The sequence below is a fragment of the Nyctereutes procyonoides genome, unplaced genomic scaffold (assembly GCF_905146905.1).
Source record: "Nyctereutes procyonoides isolate TBG_1078 unplaced genomic scaffold, NYPRO_anot_genome, whole genome shotgun sequence".
NCBI lineage: Eukaryota > Metazoa > Chordata > Mammalia > Carnivora > Canidae > Nyctereutes > Nyctereutes procyonoides.
In genome coordinates, this window is record NW_026575051.1 from 67563264 (window position 1) to 67581256 (window position 17993).

The 17993-nt window shown below is 43.3% G+C and overlaps 1 protein-coding gene across 1 annotated transcript; it reads left to right on the plus strand.

Moving 5' to 3' along the window:
• The first annotated feature begins 2122 nt into the window (after positions 1 to 2122).
• On the plus strand, positions 2123 to 16014 carry GTF3C6 (general transcription factor IIIC subunit 6). Its single transcript, XM_055330172.1, has 6 exons — positions 2123 to 2454; positions 2754 to 2834; positions 5215 to 5278; positions 5378 to 5422; positions 7453 to 7566; positions 12934 to 16014. Exons 1-6 carry the CDS (start codon positions 2398 to 2400, stop codon positions 13236 to 13238), a joined length of 666 nt encoding a protein of 221 aa, XP_055186147.1. The 5' UTR covers positions 2123 to 2397; the 3' UTR covers positions 13239 to 16014.
• The last annotated feature ends 1979 nt before the right edge of the window (positions 16015 to 17993 follow it).

Consider the following 17993-nt stretch of genomic DNA (forward strand, 5'->3'; position numbering starts at 1 on the left):
ATTGTCCTTCTCTTTATCTTCTCCTTTACCCCAATAAAATCTGACAAGTTGTGTAGGTTTTGTTTACGAAGAAAGCACTTATAGATACAACACAATCTGATCTTCAAATGGAAAATATACAGTAAATATAAATATCTTAATCTTCATCTAATAAATAAAGACACCGAAGCTTAGAAAGCGTAGCAGCTTGTCCCAGATCATAATTATGACACTTCAGAGCTAGAATTTAAATCTACAATTTCCAGCAGGTTAAGTGCTCTACCTTTTCTTTCTTTCTTTCTTTCTTTCTTTCTTTCTTTCTTTCTTTCTTTCTTTCTTTCTTTCTTTTTAGCAATGGACTCCTATTTCTCTAATGGGGCAACTGTGTAAAAATGCACAAAGATGTTTACTAAAATGTTGTGTAATATATACTTTTTAAATATTTTAAGTAATCTCTACACCCAAGGTGGGGCTGGAACTTAAAACCCTGAATTCAAGAGTCGAATGCTCTACCAACTGAGCCAGCCAGGCCATGCAAGTGTTGGGAAATAATATTACACAATAAATACTACACGGTTGCTAAAAACTATGATGCAGATCTGCATTTACCATGGAGAACTTGGAAAAACATCCATGATACTGTATATAGTGAGAAAAGCAAGCTAAAAACAGAGGTATAAATATAACACTTAAAGTTAAGTGTAGACGGACACCTCGACGGCTCAGGGAGCGGTTGGGCGGCTGCCTTCGGCCCAGGGCGTGACCCTGGAGTCCTGGGGTCGAGTCCACATAGGGGTCCCCGCAGGGAGCCTGCTTCTCCCTCTGCCTGTGTCTCTCTTGAATAAACTAATAAATAAAAATCTTAAAAAATAATGATAAAAGTATGTATATGGCAGCCCGGGTGGCTCCGCGGTTGAGTGTCTGCCTTTGGCCCAGGGCATGACCCCGGGGTCCCGGGATTGAGTCCCACCCACATCAGGCTCCCTGCAGGGAGCCTGCTTCTCCCTCTGCCTATGTCTCTGCCTCTCTCTCTCTCTGTCTCTCACGAATAAATAAATAAAATACAGTATGTGTAGAAAGAAGCTGGAAGGATACGTGCAAAGTGTTTTTTAAGAGTCAATACTGCAGTGTTCGCTCTGGCAGCACGCACACTAGAAGTCAATACTCTATACAATTTTGTATATCACTACTAAGAGATAAAACCCACGTTAAATGCTTACTGTGTGCCAGATAGCGGGCGAAATCTATTTTACACGTATCACGTCATTTCATCCCCGGCACTAACCAACCCGCCTGAGACCTCGCTGCTAACAATGCAGCTGAACTGGCCCCGGATCCGACCCCAAAGCTCGTGCGCTTTGGAGCTAGATCATCCGTCTCGCGTACAGAGGTCACGGACTTCACGATCGGGGCACCCCTGGAGTGTAAGCAGATTCCGTTCGAGGCTCCCCTCCCCCGGGATTACAGCCCCTAGGGCGGCACTGGTGGGTCTCTTTCTCCCCCTCCTGGTCCCCAGCTGGCAGGCCTCCGCTCTCCGCCCTCCTTACATCCTCTACCCTTGAAGGGGCCCTTGACTCGGGTCAAGGAGAACTTGGATTGAGGAGCGGCGCTCACGGGGTAGTGAGGAGTTCTTGGGCAGCCCGCGGCGGGGGCTCGGCGGTTTAGCGCCGCCTCCGACCCAGGGCGTGACCCCAGGGTCCCGGGTTCGAGTCCCGCGTTGGGCTCCCCGCACGGAGCCTGCTCTTCTCCCTCTGCCTGGGTCTCTGCTTCTTTCTCGTGAGTAAATATACGCAATTTTTTATTTATTTTTATTTTTTATATGCAAATTTTTAATTTAAAAAAATTTTTTTTTCTTCCCCAGCAATGTTGAGTCAGGGCCAAGGCGAGGCCTCTTCGCCTTCCTCTCAACCGGCGGCCTCCTTGCTTGCACCTTCTTCTAATTCTTTTTTTTTTTTTTTAAGATTTTATTTGTTTAATCACGAGAGACAGAGAGAGACAGAGACCCAGGCGGAGGGAGGAGCAGGCTCCGTTCGGGAGCCTGACGCGGGACTCGATCGCGGGACCCCGGGGTCACGCCCTGGGCCGAAGGCGCCGCTCAGCCGCTGAGCCCCGCGGCCGCCCGCTCGCACCTTCCTGGTCCTCCGTCCCTCCACAGCCCTCTCCCCCACCCCGGGCCGGTGGCCCCGACGGTGTCCTCGCGCACAGGCCTGCCCGGCCCGGCCGCCACCACAGCCACAGTCGTCCCGCTCCCGGCACGGGCCGAGGAGGAGGCCCCGGCGCCGCCATCTCGCGTCCTGGCAGCAGCCGTCCGCGGGGCCGCAGCAGCCTCCGGCCCGGGTCGGCTGCTGCCCGCACCCAAGATGGCGGCCGCGGAGGGGCGTGGCCGGGGCCGCGGAGGTTCCGGGAAGGCGCGGGACAATGGCGGCGGTGGAGGAGCGGATCCCGGAGGACGCGGACGAGGACGAGGAGGAAGCCGTGAGTGGCGCGGCGGCGGCCCGCGCGGCGGGGGCGGCGTGTGGGGCAGGGAGTCGGGGTGCGGCTGGCGGGACTGGGGGCCCCGGACCGCCGCCGGCCTCGGCCCTGGCTGCCCGCGGTGCTGCGATGGGGGAAGGAGAGGCAGTTACCTCAGGTGAGAAAGGTCGCCGGCCGCCTGTCGGTGCGAGCGCGGCCCGGGGTTCCCGAGTCGGGGTCGCCGCCCAGGGGGTGCGGGGCGTCGGCGCTGACTGCGCGTGCGCGCCCCCGGGCGGCGCGGTGACCCCGCTTTGTCCCCCCAGGAGCAGTTGGTTCTGGTGGAGCTGTCCGGAATTATTGATTCAGACTTTCTATCAAAATGTGAAAATAAATGCAAGATTTTGGTGAGTCTTCTAGAATTGCGGGGCGGGGGGGGGGCTTTCTGCACACTTTCTTTTTCTTTCTTTTCTTTCTTGATTTTATTTAATTATGAGAGACACACACAGAGAGAGAGAGAGAGGCTCCGTGCAGAGAGCCCGACGCGGGACCCTAGGATCATGACCCAAACAAAGGCAGACACTTAACCTACTAAGCCACACAGGTGCCCCAAGAATATGTGTGTTTTATGGTCAATGTAATAATCCAAGAAGTCCTCTTCAGATAAACCTCATACTTCTAGTCAAGGTTATCGTACTATTTATGACCTAATTTTTTTTATTTTGAACAATTTACAAAAGGATGTAGAGTAAAAAAGGATATAGAGTAAGAAGTAAGTTTCCATCCCTGTTCCCCTTCATCCCCTTCCCATAGACAACGAATTTTACCAGTTTCTTACCGATCCTTTCAGAGATACTCCATGTATTTACAAAAACGTGTATACACAATCTGCAAAGTAATTTTAATATTAAAACATAGCATACAAACTAGAAAACCATTCCCTTAGGAGGAAAGGAGACATAGTATTGCCTTCATGGCTTAGAGCTTATGCCCTTTGAAAATTAGTTTTTTTTTAATTTTTTTAGATTTTATTTATTTATTCATCAGAGAGAGAGAGAGAGAGGCAGAGACACAGGCAGAGGGAGAACCAGGCTCCATGCACCGGCAGCCCGATGTGGGACTCGATCCTGGGACCCCAGGGTTACGCCCTGAGCCAAAGACAGATGCTCAACCGCTGAGGCACCCCGGGGGTCCCACTTGAAGAGAATGTTGATGGAAATACAGCTGGCTACTTGGATATGAATTAAGTATCCTTCAGGTTGTAGCCACTGTGATCAGAGCATTTTTAGCTTCTGTCGCCCTTGCAAGGACAAGCTCCAGAGGTTTCCCAGTTTTGGAGATCCCTCTCCTTGGAAGCAAAGTTACATATTGAAGACTCAATTTTGTTTTAATTGAGATCTAATTGACATATAACATTGTTTTGGGATGCCTGGGTGGCTCAGTGGTTGAGCACCTGCCTTTGGCTCAGGGCGTGATCCTGGAGTCACAGGATGGAGTCCCACAATGGACTCCCTGCAAAGGAGCCTGCTTCTCTCTTTGTATGTCTCTGACTCTCTCTTTCTGTGTCTCTCATGAATAAAAAAATGAAACAAAACAAAACAAAAACATTGTTTCAAGTGTACAACATCAGGATTTAATAGTTGTATGTACTGAGGGAACAGTCATTGCATTAAGTCTAGTTAAACATCCATCACTACACATGTTAAAATTGTTTTTTCAGGCAGCCTCCGTGGCGCAGCTGTTTGGCGCCGCCTGCAGCCCGGGGTGTGATCCTGGAGACCTGGGATCCCACATTGGGCTCCCTGTGTGCAGCCTGCTTCTCCCTCTGCCTGTGTCTCTACCTCTCTGTGTGTCTTTCCTGAATAAATGAATAAAATCTTAAGAAAAAAATTAAAATTTTTTTCTTGTAATTTTTTTTTTTTTTAAGTAAGGTCTGTGCCCAACGTGGGGCTGAACTCACAACTCTGAAATCAAGAGTCGCATGCTCTACAAACAGCTAGCCGGGCCCTCTGTTGTAATAACTTCTAAGATTTACCCTTAGCGACTTTTTTTTTGTTGTTGCACAGATAATCCCCCCCCCCCTTTTATAAGATTTTGTTTATTTGTGAGAAAAGAGGTAGAGTCACAGGCAGAGGGAGAAGCAGGCTTCCTGCAGGGAGCCAGGTGTGGGACTAGGGACTCGATCCTGGAACTCCTGGAACTCCCGCCCTGAGAGGAGGCTCAGCTGCTGAGCCACCCACGCATCCCTCTCTTAGCAACTTTTAAATGTACTCTGTGGTATTAAGTAAAGTGTTGAGGTATGCCACATCCCCAGGACTTAGTCAAAAGATACAAACTTTCAGTTATAAAATAAGTACCTTCACCCATTTCACTCAACCCTCTAAGGTTTCTTGGTTTTTTAGAGACGGAAAGGGGGAGAGGGGCAAAGGCAGGGAGAGAGGAAATATCCTAAGCAGGCTCTATGCCGGCACAGAACCCAATGTGGGGCTGGATTTCACGACCCTGAGATCATTTAGCCAACTGAGCCACTGAGGTGCCCCTGCAAGGCTTTTTGTAATGATTAGTATTATTTTTTTAAGATTTTATTTATTTATTCATGAGAGAGAGAGAGAGAGAGGCAGAGGCACAGGCAGAAGGAGAAGGAGGCTCCATGCAGGGAGCCCGACGTGGGACTCCATCCCGGGACCCCAGGATCATGTCCTGAGCTGAAGGCAGACATGCTTAACTGCTAAGCCACCTAGGTGTCTTTAATGATGATTTTTTAAATTATCCTGTATTCTGTTGTAGGGAGTTGACACCGAGAGGCCCATTCTGCAAGTGGACAACTATGTCTTTGCTGGAGAGTATGAAGGTAGGAGGATGTCAGATAGATGAAACTCCTTTTTTTAATATGCTTTATCAGAGAAAGTTAACTCGTAATTCTCAACAAGTTGCCTTTAACCCTCTGCAGACACTCTTGGGACCTGTGTTATATTTGAAGAAAATGTTGAACATGGTAAGTGCTTAGACTGCTGACTCAAATCTTTTTTCTTTTTTTTCCCTCAAATCTTTTTTTCTATGAAATATGCAAACTTACTTTTGTACAGTGAATATTAAAAGTAAGCATCTCATGTGCCCATTGTCTAGCTATATCAAATCCTATCATTTTGCCAAATAGTTAAAAAACGTTGCAGATCCATTTGAAGCCTCATGTATACCCCCTCTAAACATACTCCCTTTCTCTGTCTTGATAATCACTCCCCTGAATTTGATGTTTTTCTTTCCTATACCTGATTTTGTATTACAAGTATATGTATCCACAATGAACAGCACCTCTTTGTGTATTTTCAAAGTTGATATAAACTATAGCATATTATATGTATCATTGTGTATTTTTTTTTATAGATTTTATTTATTCATAGACACAGAGAGGGGCAGAGACACAGACAGAGGGAGAAGCAGGCTCCACGCAGGGAGCCCGATGTGGGACTCGATCCCTGGTCTCCAGGATCACACCCCAGGCTGCAGGTGGCGCCAAACCACTGCGTCACCGGGGGCTGCCCTCATTGTGTATTTTTTTTTTCAGTTAGAGATAGATTTTGAGATTTTATGCATGTTAGTATGTAGAATTCTGTTTTCCCTGTTGCTTAGTATTCTTTTGTGACAATACCACAAAATTTAATCTCCAGTTATTGATATGTTGATTGCCTCATTTTTACCAGTAATTATTAATAACTACAAAAATTTATTGAATGCCTTCTATATGTAAGGCTTTGTTCCAAATGCTACATGTATTAACTCATTTAATCCTCATCACAAGTCTGTGGGATAGATACCATTGTTGTCTTCATTTTATGTTTGAAGAAACTGAAGCACAGAGAGGTAAATAACATTCCCAAGGTCATACATGAAGTAAGAGACAGAGTCAGGATTTGAACCCAGGCAGTCTAGTCCAGAGCCTGTGACTATGCTTATGCTTTTAATTTTTTAATTTTTTATTTTTTTTTATTGGAGTTCAGTTTGCCAACATATAGCATAACACCTAGTGCTCATCCCGTCAGGTGCCCCCGCTCAGTGTGTGACTATGCTTATTAACACACTGCAAAAATGTTGCCATGAGTATTTTTGTGTCTCTTTGTGCATGTGTGCAAAAATGTCTCTAAGATATAAACTTAGAAATGGAATTACTAGATTACTGAGTATTAGGTTTGACCATATGAAGTGACAGATTTGAACTGAATATGACCAGTTCCCTGTGGCTCAAACTAATAGGTAGTGCACTGATCCTTTCTCGTGTCGTATCAGTGACACATAGTAGCCTGTGGGAATTTTCAGTGTGCTTCACACCTGTAGCTCAAAGCCTTGTCCTCTTTCCTGCCTGTACCCATGGTTTCCTATAAAGCTGTAACCCCAGGCAGCAGGGTTGGCAGGTTTTTTTTCTCTGCCTTCTTTTGTGATTGAGAATGTCCTGACTCCAGTCTCAGGTAGTAAGTCTGACTTTGGTGCTTCGTTTTGAGTGGTAGAATTTGAGATCTCATTACCTTGTAAGGCCAAATTCCTGGTCCCACTTCTTTACTTCAGGCTGGAGCCTAGCGGGTTGGTAGATTTAATTTCACTCACACCTTTGTGTTTTGGTCCTCTGGTGAGGTTTGTTGTTTTGGGGTCCAGCTGTGCATTCAGTTGTTATGCATTTTTTTTTAAAGATTTTATTTATTTATTCATGACACACACACACACAGAGAGGTGGAGGGAGAAGCAGGCTCCACACAGGGAGCCCGATGTGGGACTCGATCCCGGGTCTCAAGGATCACGCCCTGGGCTGAAGGCGGTGCTAAACCGCTGAGCCACTTGGGCTGCCTAGTTGTTATGTATTTTATCTGTCATTTCTCTGTGTTGGGAGCAGGGGGTTGAGTTAAATCTTGAACTTACTACACTATCTTGATAGTAAGTAATTTAGTGTAACTCCATGAACTGGAACTCTTGAAGCTTAACATGATGATTTGATGGCATCAACAGTAAAACAATTCCTTTCAATTTATATTCTAGGTGATGCAGAAGGCAGTAGTAAAACGGTACTAAAATATAAATGCCATACAATGAAGAAGCTCAGCATGACAAGAACTCTTCTGACAGAAAAGAAAGAAGGAGAAGAAAGTGTAGGTTAGTTCACTTAGTTCTCTGAAAATAGGTGATTTACTCTTGGCTTTGACAATGACACATTGCTGCCAGGACATTCCTTCTACTTTGTAGTGACAACTATGTAATATGAAAATTGAGAGTGCTCCATGAAAAGTACCAGATATAGATTTAAAATTCATTTGAACTGTAGGGGTGCCTGGGTAGCTCAGTTGGATTAGCACCTGACTCTTGATCTCAGTTCAGGTCTTTATCTCATGGTTGTGAGTTCAAGCCCCATATAGGGCTCCACTCTGGGCATGGAGCCTACTTAAAAAAAAAAAAAGATAAAAGTCATTTGAACTCTAGTGTAGCAGAGGGCACTGGAGACATGTAGGAAATCTCTTACTTGCTTTGCATTAGAAATGTTTGTGAGTTTGTCAAGAAACTTGATAGATTTCCAAGCCCTAGAGAATTCAGTAGCTACCACTCCTTTACCCCCTTAATTAAAACTTTTTTTTTAAGATTTTATTTATTCACGAGAGACACAGAGAGAAGCAGAGACATAGGCAGAGGGAGAAGCAGGCTCCATGCAGGGAGCCCAATGCAGGCACTTGATCCTGGGACTTTGGGATGACGCCCTGAGCCCAAGGCAGATGCTCAACCACTGAGCCCCCAGGCGTCCCAATTAAAACTTTTTGTAAGTGGAGATGATAGGATTGGATTTTCAAGTGTAACCCCAGAGAATCTCCTGAAAATTTGTGGCAGTAGTGGCAATCTTCTTGGGGAAGAAGTCTTCTTCTTGGGGAAGTCTTGGGGAAGACTAGAAGAAGCTGGCTTCATATGTGAGGGTGGGACTCTAGGACCACAGTTGTTGGATCTGATGAGTTCCACTCTTAATTTGCATCCACTGAGCCCTCTCCAGTTGCTGGTTATCCCAAAGTAGAGACTTTAGACTATGCTTCTTGCACCCATAGCAGGCACATTTTTGTGGAGATAAATAATCACTTGCTAGTTTAAAAAGCTCATTGCTCATAGTGAAATAAGAGAAAGACAAATGTATGATTTCACTTTTATGTGGAATATACAAAACAAAACAAATAAACAAAAAGCAGAAACAGATCTATAAATACAGACAGCAAACTGATGGTTGCCAGAGAGGAGGGAGTGGTGAGATGGGCAAAATGGTTGAAAGAAAGTGGGAGATAACTGGCTTCCAGTTATGCATGAGTGAGTTATGGGAATTGTACAGCTTAGGAAGTACAGTCTCTGGTATTGTAATAGTGTTGTGTAGTGACAGATGGTTGTTAAGTTGCGATAAGCATAGCATAATGTATAGACTTTTCAAATCACTACTTTGTACATCTGAAACTAATGTCACATTGTGTATCAACTATACTTCAATTTTTTTTTTAAGATTTTATTTATTCGAGAAAGAGAGACAGAGGATAAGCAGGGGAGGGGCAAAGAGATGGGGAGAGAGGAAGCAAAGTCCCCACTGAGTGGGGAGCCAGACATGGGGCTCTGTCCCAGGACCCAGAGATCACGACCTGAGCCAAAGTCAGACACCTAACCGAGTGAGCCACCCAGGTGCCCCTCAGCTATACTTCAATTTTTAGAAAGTCACATAATTTGAAAAAAAAACCCTCATTGCTCAAAGACATATTTCAAACTCTAGTTGACATGACTGATTCTAGTGATGAGTATTTATGGTTTGATTTATTGTATTTTAAGGAATAAACATGTGAAGGTATATTAATCATGTAGAAGTTAATTATACCAATTACACATAAGTGCATAAAAAAATCTTTGTTCTTAACATGTATATCCCAAAACTTATCTCCTTTTTAGCACTCTGCAATAACAGGAGAAAAGAGGTACTTGAAGTTCTAGAATGAACTTGAAAGGTAGCTACATATCAGGTAGCTTAGTTATTATTTAGATATTCTTTTTTGAAGAAGGAAGTTGTAGAATTTACTGTCCAGTAGTCTTTAATAATCTAATAGGTCTTTGGGAAGATTTGGGTATTGTGTTTAATTACATAAATTCATTAGCCATCTGTTCAAGGATATATTGCTGCATAAAAAATTACCTCTAAACTTTTTAATTAATTAATTAATTTTTATTTATTTTTCCATGAGAGACACAGAGAGAGGCAGAGACACAGGCAGAGGGAGAAGCAGGCTCCCTGCAGGGAGCCTGATGTGGGACTCGATCCTGGGACCTTGGGGTCACACCCTGAGCTGAAGGCAGATGCTCAACTGCTGAGCCTCCCAGGTGCCCCTAAATTTAAATGGTTTAAAAAAATAACAAAAATATTTTACCAGGACTCACGAATTTGGGATCAGCTTAGCCAGGCAGTTCTGGCTCGATTTCTGTCTTAAGGTTGCAGTCAATACGTTGGCTGGGCTGCGGTGATCTGGAAATACAGAGGACGGCTCCCTCACATGCTTGGTAGGCTATGTCAGCTTTCAGCGGGAGGCCTCCGTTTGTTGCGTCCCCACAGTACTGTGAGAGCACCCCCGGACATGGTAGCCAGCTTCTCCCAGGTCAAGTGATTGGGACAAGGTAGAAGCCATGGTATCTTCTATGAGCCAGCCTAGAAGTCACAGTCTGGCATTTCTGCCATGTGCTGTTCGTTGTGGGAGGAGATGACATAGGGGCACGAATACCAGGAAAGTGAAGTTCTGTGGGGGCCGTGTTGGCGGTTGTTAACGGAACATGGCAGTATGCTGCCGGCAGAAAAAACTAGCAAGAGATGTGGTCCTCACCTTCTGGGAATTTGCACTCTAAAGTAAATCACATTGAAACACATGTATGAATGTGACTCAACACCCATTTCATTCCATTTATTTTAAGTATCTGGTATGTGACACATATTATGCTAAATAGCAAAATAAGCTGCAGGATGGCGTCAAGGTTTTGAATCCGGCGACTAGGTAAATGATGCTGTTGCAGGGGGGGAAAATGAAAGAATAGTTGATGCCGACTGGAGAGAAAAGGACCAGTCAACTTTTGATAGAAGGAGATTTTATGGAAATAACATTTGAGAAGACATGGCATCAGCTATAAGGAGGTTTCAGCAGTCACAGAAGAGTTTACGGTGGGGAACAGGGTGGCAAGATAAATTGCTGTATATTAGAGCTATCTAATGGAATTCTTTTAAGATTCTATTTTTTTTTTAAGTTTTTTTTTTTTTTAATTCATTCATGAGAGACAGAGGGGGTGGGGCAGAGACACAGGCAGAGGGAGAAGCAGGCTCCATGCAGGGAGCCTAATGTGGGACTCGATCCAGGACTCCAGGATCACACCCTGATCCCAAGGCAGGCGCTAAACCACCAAGCCACCCAGGGATCCCCTATCTAGTGGAATTTTGAACATGACAATGAATAGTTCAGGCTTGCTATACAAATTAATGAGGATCCATTGAAAATATTTGACTGAAAGGTTCATATGGATGAAAGAAGAAATGACTAGCATTATTATTTTTAAGATTTTATTTACTTATTTTAGTGTGCTCACGGGTAGAAGGGGAAGGATAAGGAGAGGGAGAGAATCTTTTTTTTTTTTTAAGATTTTATTTGTTTATGTGATACAGAGCACAAGCAGGGCAAATGGCAGGGAGAAGGAGAAGCAGGCTTCCTGCTGAACAGACAGCCTGATATGGAGCTCGATCCCAGGACCCTGGGATCATGACCTGAGCTGAAGGCAGATGCTTAACCAACTGAGCCACCCAGGTGCCCCGAGGGAGAGAATCTCAAACAGACTTTACACTGAGTGCAGAGCCTGAATACAGGGCTCAATCCTACAACCCTGAGGTCATGACCTGAGCTGAAACCAAGAGTTGGAGGGAGGGAGAGTGTCGGGAAGCAGACTGCCCACTGAGTGCCATTCTTGTTTGTGAAAGTTCTTTGTTAGACTAGGGCTGTAAGTATGAAAAGGATAACAATGTTTTTCAAGTTTCTTTCTTTTTGTTGGGAGGTGTTTTATTTCATAGTTGGATGTTCTTTTTTTTTTTTAAATTTTTATTTATTTATGATAGGCACACAGTGAGAGAGAGGCAGAGACACAGGCAGAGGGAGAAGCAGGCTCCATGCACCAGGAGCCCGATGTGGGATTCGATCCCGGGGCTCCAGGATCGCGCCCTGGGCCAAAGGCAGGCGCTAAACCGCTGAGCCACCCAGGGATCCCATAGTTGGATGTTCTAACTTAAAATGACATGTGGGTGTTGAGTTGAAAGGTGATGGGGGGAAAAGAAAGATGATAGGGTAGTATCATCTATTATGCAAACTGAGGAGAAAATTATAGGGAAGTGACAGACTTTTCTATAAGGCATAAGGTGCAGTAAGAGCTCAGATTATCTCTGAGTTGGGAACTGGACTCTGGAAAAGGAATTTGGAATAGTAATTGAAGTTGATTACTTTTAGTGATTTTTTTTTTTTTTTATGGTCTGAATTCTTTGGAGGGGGACCTGGGTGGTTCAGTCAGTTAAGCATCTGCCTTTATTTTTTTTCAAGATATTTATTCATGAGAGACACAGAGAGAGAGAGGCAGAAAACACAGGCAGAGCGAGAAGCAGCCTCCATGCAGGGAGCCCAATGCAGGACTCGATCCTGGGACAGCGGGATCACGACCTGAGCCAAAGGCAGATGCTCAACCGCTGAGCCACCCAGGCGTCCCAGGCATCTGCCTTTAGGTCAGGTCATGATCCCTGGGGTCCTGGAATTGAGCCGAGTCGGGCTCCCTGTTCAGCAGGGAGTCTGCTTCTCCCTCTTCCTCAGCCCCTCCCCCATCCTGTGCTTGGTGTCTCTCTTTAATGAATAAATAAAATCTTAAATTTAATTGAAGTATAATTGAGAATACAGTATTATATTAGTTTCAGGTGTACAACATAGTGATTTAATAATTATATGCATTACAAAATGCTCACCATAAGTGTAGGTAACCATCAGTTACCATATAGTTACTACAATATTATTGACTAGATTTCACTTGTAGTGATTTTGTGTTTCTGTTTCTTGTTTTTCACTTAAAGTAATTTTGATGTTGCATACAGTATAGACATTCCAGGGTCTCCATGTAAGATGGAAATAATGTGATCGTTTTTCAGTAGTTATGGCACCATGTTCATTGGTTTATGTTGGGGTTTTATTATGACATGTATTCATAGGATGAAAATTTAAAGAGAGGTGTGCCTGAGTGGCTCAGTTGATTGAGTGTCTGACTCTTGATCTCAACTCAGGTCTTGATCTCAATGTCGTGAGTTCAAGCCCTGAATTGGGTTCCACACTAAGCATGGACCCTACTTAAAAAAAAAATTAAAATAAAGGGAAATATAGGTAAAGTAACTGAAATTCCTTTTTCATACTTCTTTCTTGGTTTGTCCTCCTATCCCTCACCATCCCTCGTTAGGTGGTGTGGAATGGCTGCAAATCAAGGACAATGATTTCTCCTATAGACCCAACATGATATGTAGCTTTCTGCATGAAAATGAAGATGACGATATTGGAGCTCCAGCCTCAGATAAATCTTTGGAGTTGGAAGAGGAAGAGATTCAAATGAAAGATAATTCAAGCTTGGGTTATGAACAGGGGAAATCACTGAACTTGGAAGTAGACAATTCTGGTCCTCTTCTTGATGATATCCCTTCCTCTGAGACAGACAGTTATGTTTTTATGGAAACTCAAGATACTACCTTAGAAATCTCTCCTAGATGAAATGTTTCTCATTATAACTAGTCATGAACTTTTTGTTTGGATTTTTGATATAAAAGAATTGTGTAGCTTTCAGTTGTTCACTATTTTACTAGTTTTATTGGCTATACGTGCATTTCTGATTATAACACAGTTTAATATACCAGAGTCATTAAGGACAAGATCCAAATTGAATTTTTAAAAATCTGCTATAAATGACTATAGGGACCCTTCTCTGATAAGCCCTTTAAATTGAAAGTTTTATTAAGGTAAGTATATAAGTTTTTTTATTGCAACCGTCACAAATTACTACAAACTTAGCAGTTTAAAATGACACAAGTATATTAACAGTTTTGTAAGTCAGCTGTCTCACATGGCCTGGGCTAAAATCAAGGTATTGGCAGGACTTCATTCTTTTCTGGAGGTTAGGGGTGGGGAGACTGTTTCCCTGTTTAGTTGTTGGCAGATTTTAATTCTTTGCCATTGAAGGATCAGTGTCCCATTTTCTTACTGTCATCTGAAGGCCATTTCCAGCTTCTAGAGGCTGCCTACATTCCTTGGTCTATGGTCCTTTTCTAAGCCAGTAAATCTCTTGATTCTTCCATTATCGTTATCTCTGACCCATCTTGCTCATTACCTGACCTAGTATTTGTTCTTTCTTTGTTTTGTTAATAATCCCAGAATTATTCAAGTTAGCAATGTGCCCATATATGTGTACATATGTATATATGTGGCCATATGACTAAGTTCTGGCCAGTGACGTGGGAATTTTAAGTGTTGAGTGGTGGATGGTTCTAGAAAGCTTCCTTAAACCTTAAGGCATAAAGGGAGATGAGTCAGTTCATCTTCTCTTTTTTCCTGCTGGAACATGGATGTGGTAGCTAGAGTTTCAGCAGGCTTTCTGGACGGTAAAGAAACCTTGGAAATAGAAGCCGTGAGTGACAGAGCAACAAGATATAAGATTGGATCCTCATATGATGCTGCCCTGGTTTGCCAAGAATAAAGAAGGTTAATAATAAAACCCTTTCTTTTTCTCCCTTGTAAAAGGACTTCAAGTTTACCTTTTAGCCATGTTTCTCTAGAAATCTACTAGAGAAGGTAATAAGAGAATGTCAACTGTGATGTCAGGCAGTATTGTGATTAAAAATGACCCCTTATTGGGGTGCCTGGGTGGCTTAGTTGGTTAAGCATCCAATTCTTGATCTCAACTCAGGTATTGATCTCAGGGTTGTGAGTTCAAGCCCTGAGTTGGGCTCCACGCTGTGCATGGAGCCTACTTAAAAAAAAAAAAAGACCCCCTTATTGGTAAACTGTATGGACCAGGAAGACTACGGCAGCTCTAAATGCCCTTTGGAAAATGTGGACTTTGGACCTACTTAAGCACTGTGTATTTTGTTTGTATTTTTTTAAGTAGGCTCCATGCCCAACATGGTGCTTGAAATCACAACCCTGAGATCAAGAGTTGCATGCTCTACTGATTGAGCCAGCCAGATGTGTCAAATATTGTGTTTCTTATTACTAAGAATCCTGAAAGCTACACTCATGGCTGTTTCAAGAGATGTTGCTTCTTGGAAAGCCTGAAGTTTCTAAGCCAGCGTAGCATCTGCACCCACCCTAATGATCTCCTTTCCTTATATCTGCACTGACACTTGGTGCCAGAGTAAAGCCTCCTGTTGAAACAAGCCTTGTGCTGCTGTGTTGTTTCCTATAAAGTTAAGTTAATCTGGTGCTGGATTCAGTCCCATTAGGCCAATTGGGTCTTGTGAGTGTGAATGTCCTTCCAAACCTGTGACTGCTGCTGCTGTTCAGGCAGAGAAGGCACTGCAAGCAACCACCTACCCCTGGCCTTTATGTGAGAAAAATAACTTGTCTCCTGTGTAAGTCATTAATCCTATTTAATACATTACACATTTTGAAAAATAGAGAAAAGTATAAGGAAGTAGAATGGAAGATTCTTGAGATTTGTAATCTTGCTAAAGAAACTGATCTAGGGACGCCTGGGTGGCTCTGGTTGGGCATCTGACCTCGGCTCAGGGCATGACCCCAGGGTCCTGGGATTGAGTCCTGCATCAGGCTCCCTGCATGGAGCTTGCTTCTCCCTCTGCCTGTGTCTCTGCCTCTGCCTCTCTCTTGGTCTCTCATGAGTAAATAAATAAAATCTTTTTTTTTTTTTTTAAAGAAACTGATCTAAACTGATGTAGTTCTTTCTACCTGAAATTGAAGAGAATAATAGAGTCTTATATTCTGAAGAGAACGTAATGTGTTTTAGTTCCCTACCTGTAAATGAGAATAAATGTTTGGAATTTAGTAAAATAATCTTTTCCAACCATGAAGTATTTTGTAAGACTGGAACTTCACCAATGAATTTCTTCACCATTGATCTGTCTTACTGACTTACTAGAATTACTTAACAAACTAATCTTGGAACTACAGTCTCTGTGTAGCTGTTATAATACTGCTTCTGGCACTGAATGCAGTGGTTGGCTTTTGCTCACAAATAATGGTAGGATTATATTGCTAAGGTGCTCCATGTGGAATTATTCCTTAAGGCCAATATGGAAATGTTTGGAGATCCAGGTATTTGTTTATTATGTACTATATAGTTGGTCATAACAAATGCATTGACAGATGTGGCCAGCTGAGTCAAATTATTGATGGTATCATGTGGTTAGCTATTCAGCAGCAGCTGATAATTTTTTAGAATCTACTGTTTTCATTTCGTTTTGTGCCCATATGAAACTGCCCAAACTTCCTAATGTGTCTGGCATGTATTATCTTCCATAAATGTCATTGATTCTAATATGGATTTGCTGTCTCTCTTTTACGACTTCCACCATTATTCCCTTATAGAATAAGGGAATCCTGTTTATAAAATTATCTAGAAGTACACATTATTGACTCAATACAGAGTGAACATACACCTTTGTTAGTGACAATAGGTAGTTTCTAGATACTGGTATATTTTTTTCTTTTAAAATGTTTCTCTTTTTGGGGGGCAAGGGGGACAACTGATACTTTGGTCTGGGTTTAATGTAGCCATACTTGCATATCATGAATAAAGATGTCAAGATAGCAAAGATCCTAGTTTTCTCAAATCCAAATAAGAGTTCTTTCACTGTCGTGATGTCTTCACAAACTGTTATTTTCTTTTTTTAAAGATTTATTTATTTAGTATTTATGATAGACATAGGGAGAGAGAGAGAGAGGCAGAGACACAGGAGGAGGGAAAAGCAGGCTCCATGCCGGGAGCCCCACGCGGGACTCGATCCTGGGACTCCAGGATTGCGCCCGGGGCCAAAGGCAGGCACCAAACTGCTGAGCCACCCATGGTTCCCCACAAACTGTTATTTTCTAATCATATTTCATGCTTCTATTTGGTGATTATATTAGTTTCCTACTGCCGCTGTAACAAATTATCACAAATTTAGTGGCTTAAAACACCATTAAATTTATTAGAGTTCTGGAGGTCAAATTCTAAATAGATTAAACCTTATGGGGATAAAATCAAGATGTTGGTAGGGCTGCATTCCTTGTGGAGACTCCAGGGGAGAATCCCTTGTCTTTTCCAACTACTAGAGACTGCCTACTTTTCCTTGGCTTGAGGGCCCTTCCTCCATATTCAAAACTAAGAGTATAACATCTTCAAATCTCTCTCACCTGCTTCTGTCATCATATCTCTGATTCTTATACTCCTATGTCCCTCTTAAAAGGTCCCCCGTAACTAGGTTGGGCTCATACAAAAAATCCAGAGTAACCATCCTATCTAAAGATCCTGAACTTAATCACATCTGCAAAATACCCTTTATATATAACATTCATAAGTTCTAGGCATTTTAGGGAGACATTATTTTGTCTGCCACACTGTCATTCCCATTTTGGTGCATAAATTGTTCCACCCCAGGAAACAAGTGAGGTGGCCTCACAATTTCCTTAGATACTTAGATACTGCCTGGAGAGAATTTCCAGGTTACAGTATAAGGAGGAGGAGTCCAGATGAAATTCAGAAGTCTTTCTGAGTTGAGATAGAACTGGAAACCCAAGACCAAGAGAGCTGGAGCTTGCATAGCAGAATATCAGGGGAATACAGAGAGAAAGCTTCAAGAGAGCTTCAAGAAAGCTACAGAGAACCCTCCTGGAGTCTTCAGTAGACTACTTGATAACATGTATGCCAGAAAGCCCCTGGAGGCAGGGAAAAGAGCCATCTGAACAATCCCTGGAGCTTGCAGTTCTCAGCCGGTGTAGAAAACCTCATATTTCGTGGAGCATGGACACAGTACTCAGAAGGGTTTTTGCTTCAGAGCATAATTAGCCTAAATGAGGCTTTTGTGTCACCTAACAAAATTAAAAACAAGAACTGAAAGGATCAAACTGTTTTCCAAGTAACTGCATCTCAGACAACACTGAAGAATTATTTTAATGGTTTTTATTTATTTCTTTGAGAGAGGGTGAGCAAGCATGAGCAGGGGCTGAGGGAGAGGGAGAAGCAGACTCCCCAGTGAGCAGGGAGCCCAATACGGAGCTCAATCCCAGGACTCTGAGATCATGACCTGAGCTGAAGGCAGACACCCAACTGAGCCACCCAGGTGCCCCTGAAGAATATATTTTAAAAAGATTTTATGTATTTATTTATTAGAGAGCTCAAGAGTGAAGGAGTAGGGCAGAGGGGGAGAAAGAGGGACAAGCAGACTCCAAGCTAAGTGTGGAGCCCAATGTGGGGCTTGATCCCACAACCCTGAGATCATGACCTGAGCCAAAACTGAGAGTTGGACACCCAACTGA

Bases quoted from the DNA above. Each gene is read 5' to 3' on its own strand.
- GTF3C6 (XM_055330172.1), top strand. From the start codon at position 2,398: ATGGCGGCGGTGGAGGAGCGGATCCCGGAGGACGCGGACGAGGACGAG. The intron at 2,835-5,214 runs GTGAGTCTTCTA...ATTCTGTTGTAG, and splicing joins AAAATAAATGCAAGATTTTG to GGAGTTGACACCGAGAGGCC. The intron at 5,279-5,377 runs GTAGGAGGATGT...AACCCTCTGCAG, and splicing joins CTTTGCTGGAGAGTATGAAG to ACACTCTTGGGACCTGTGTT.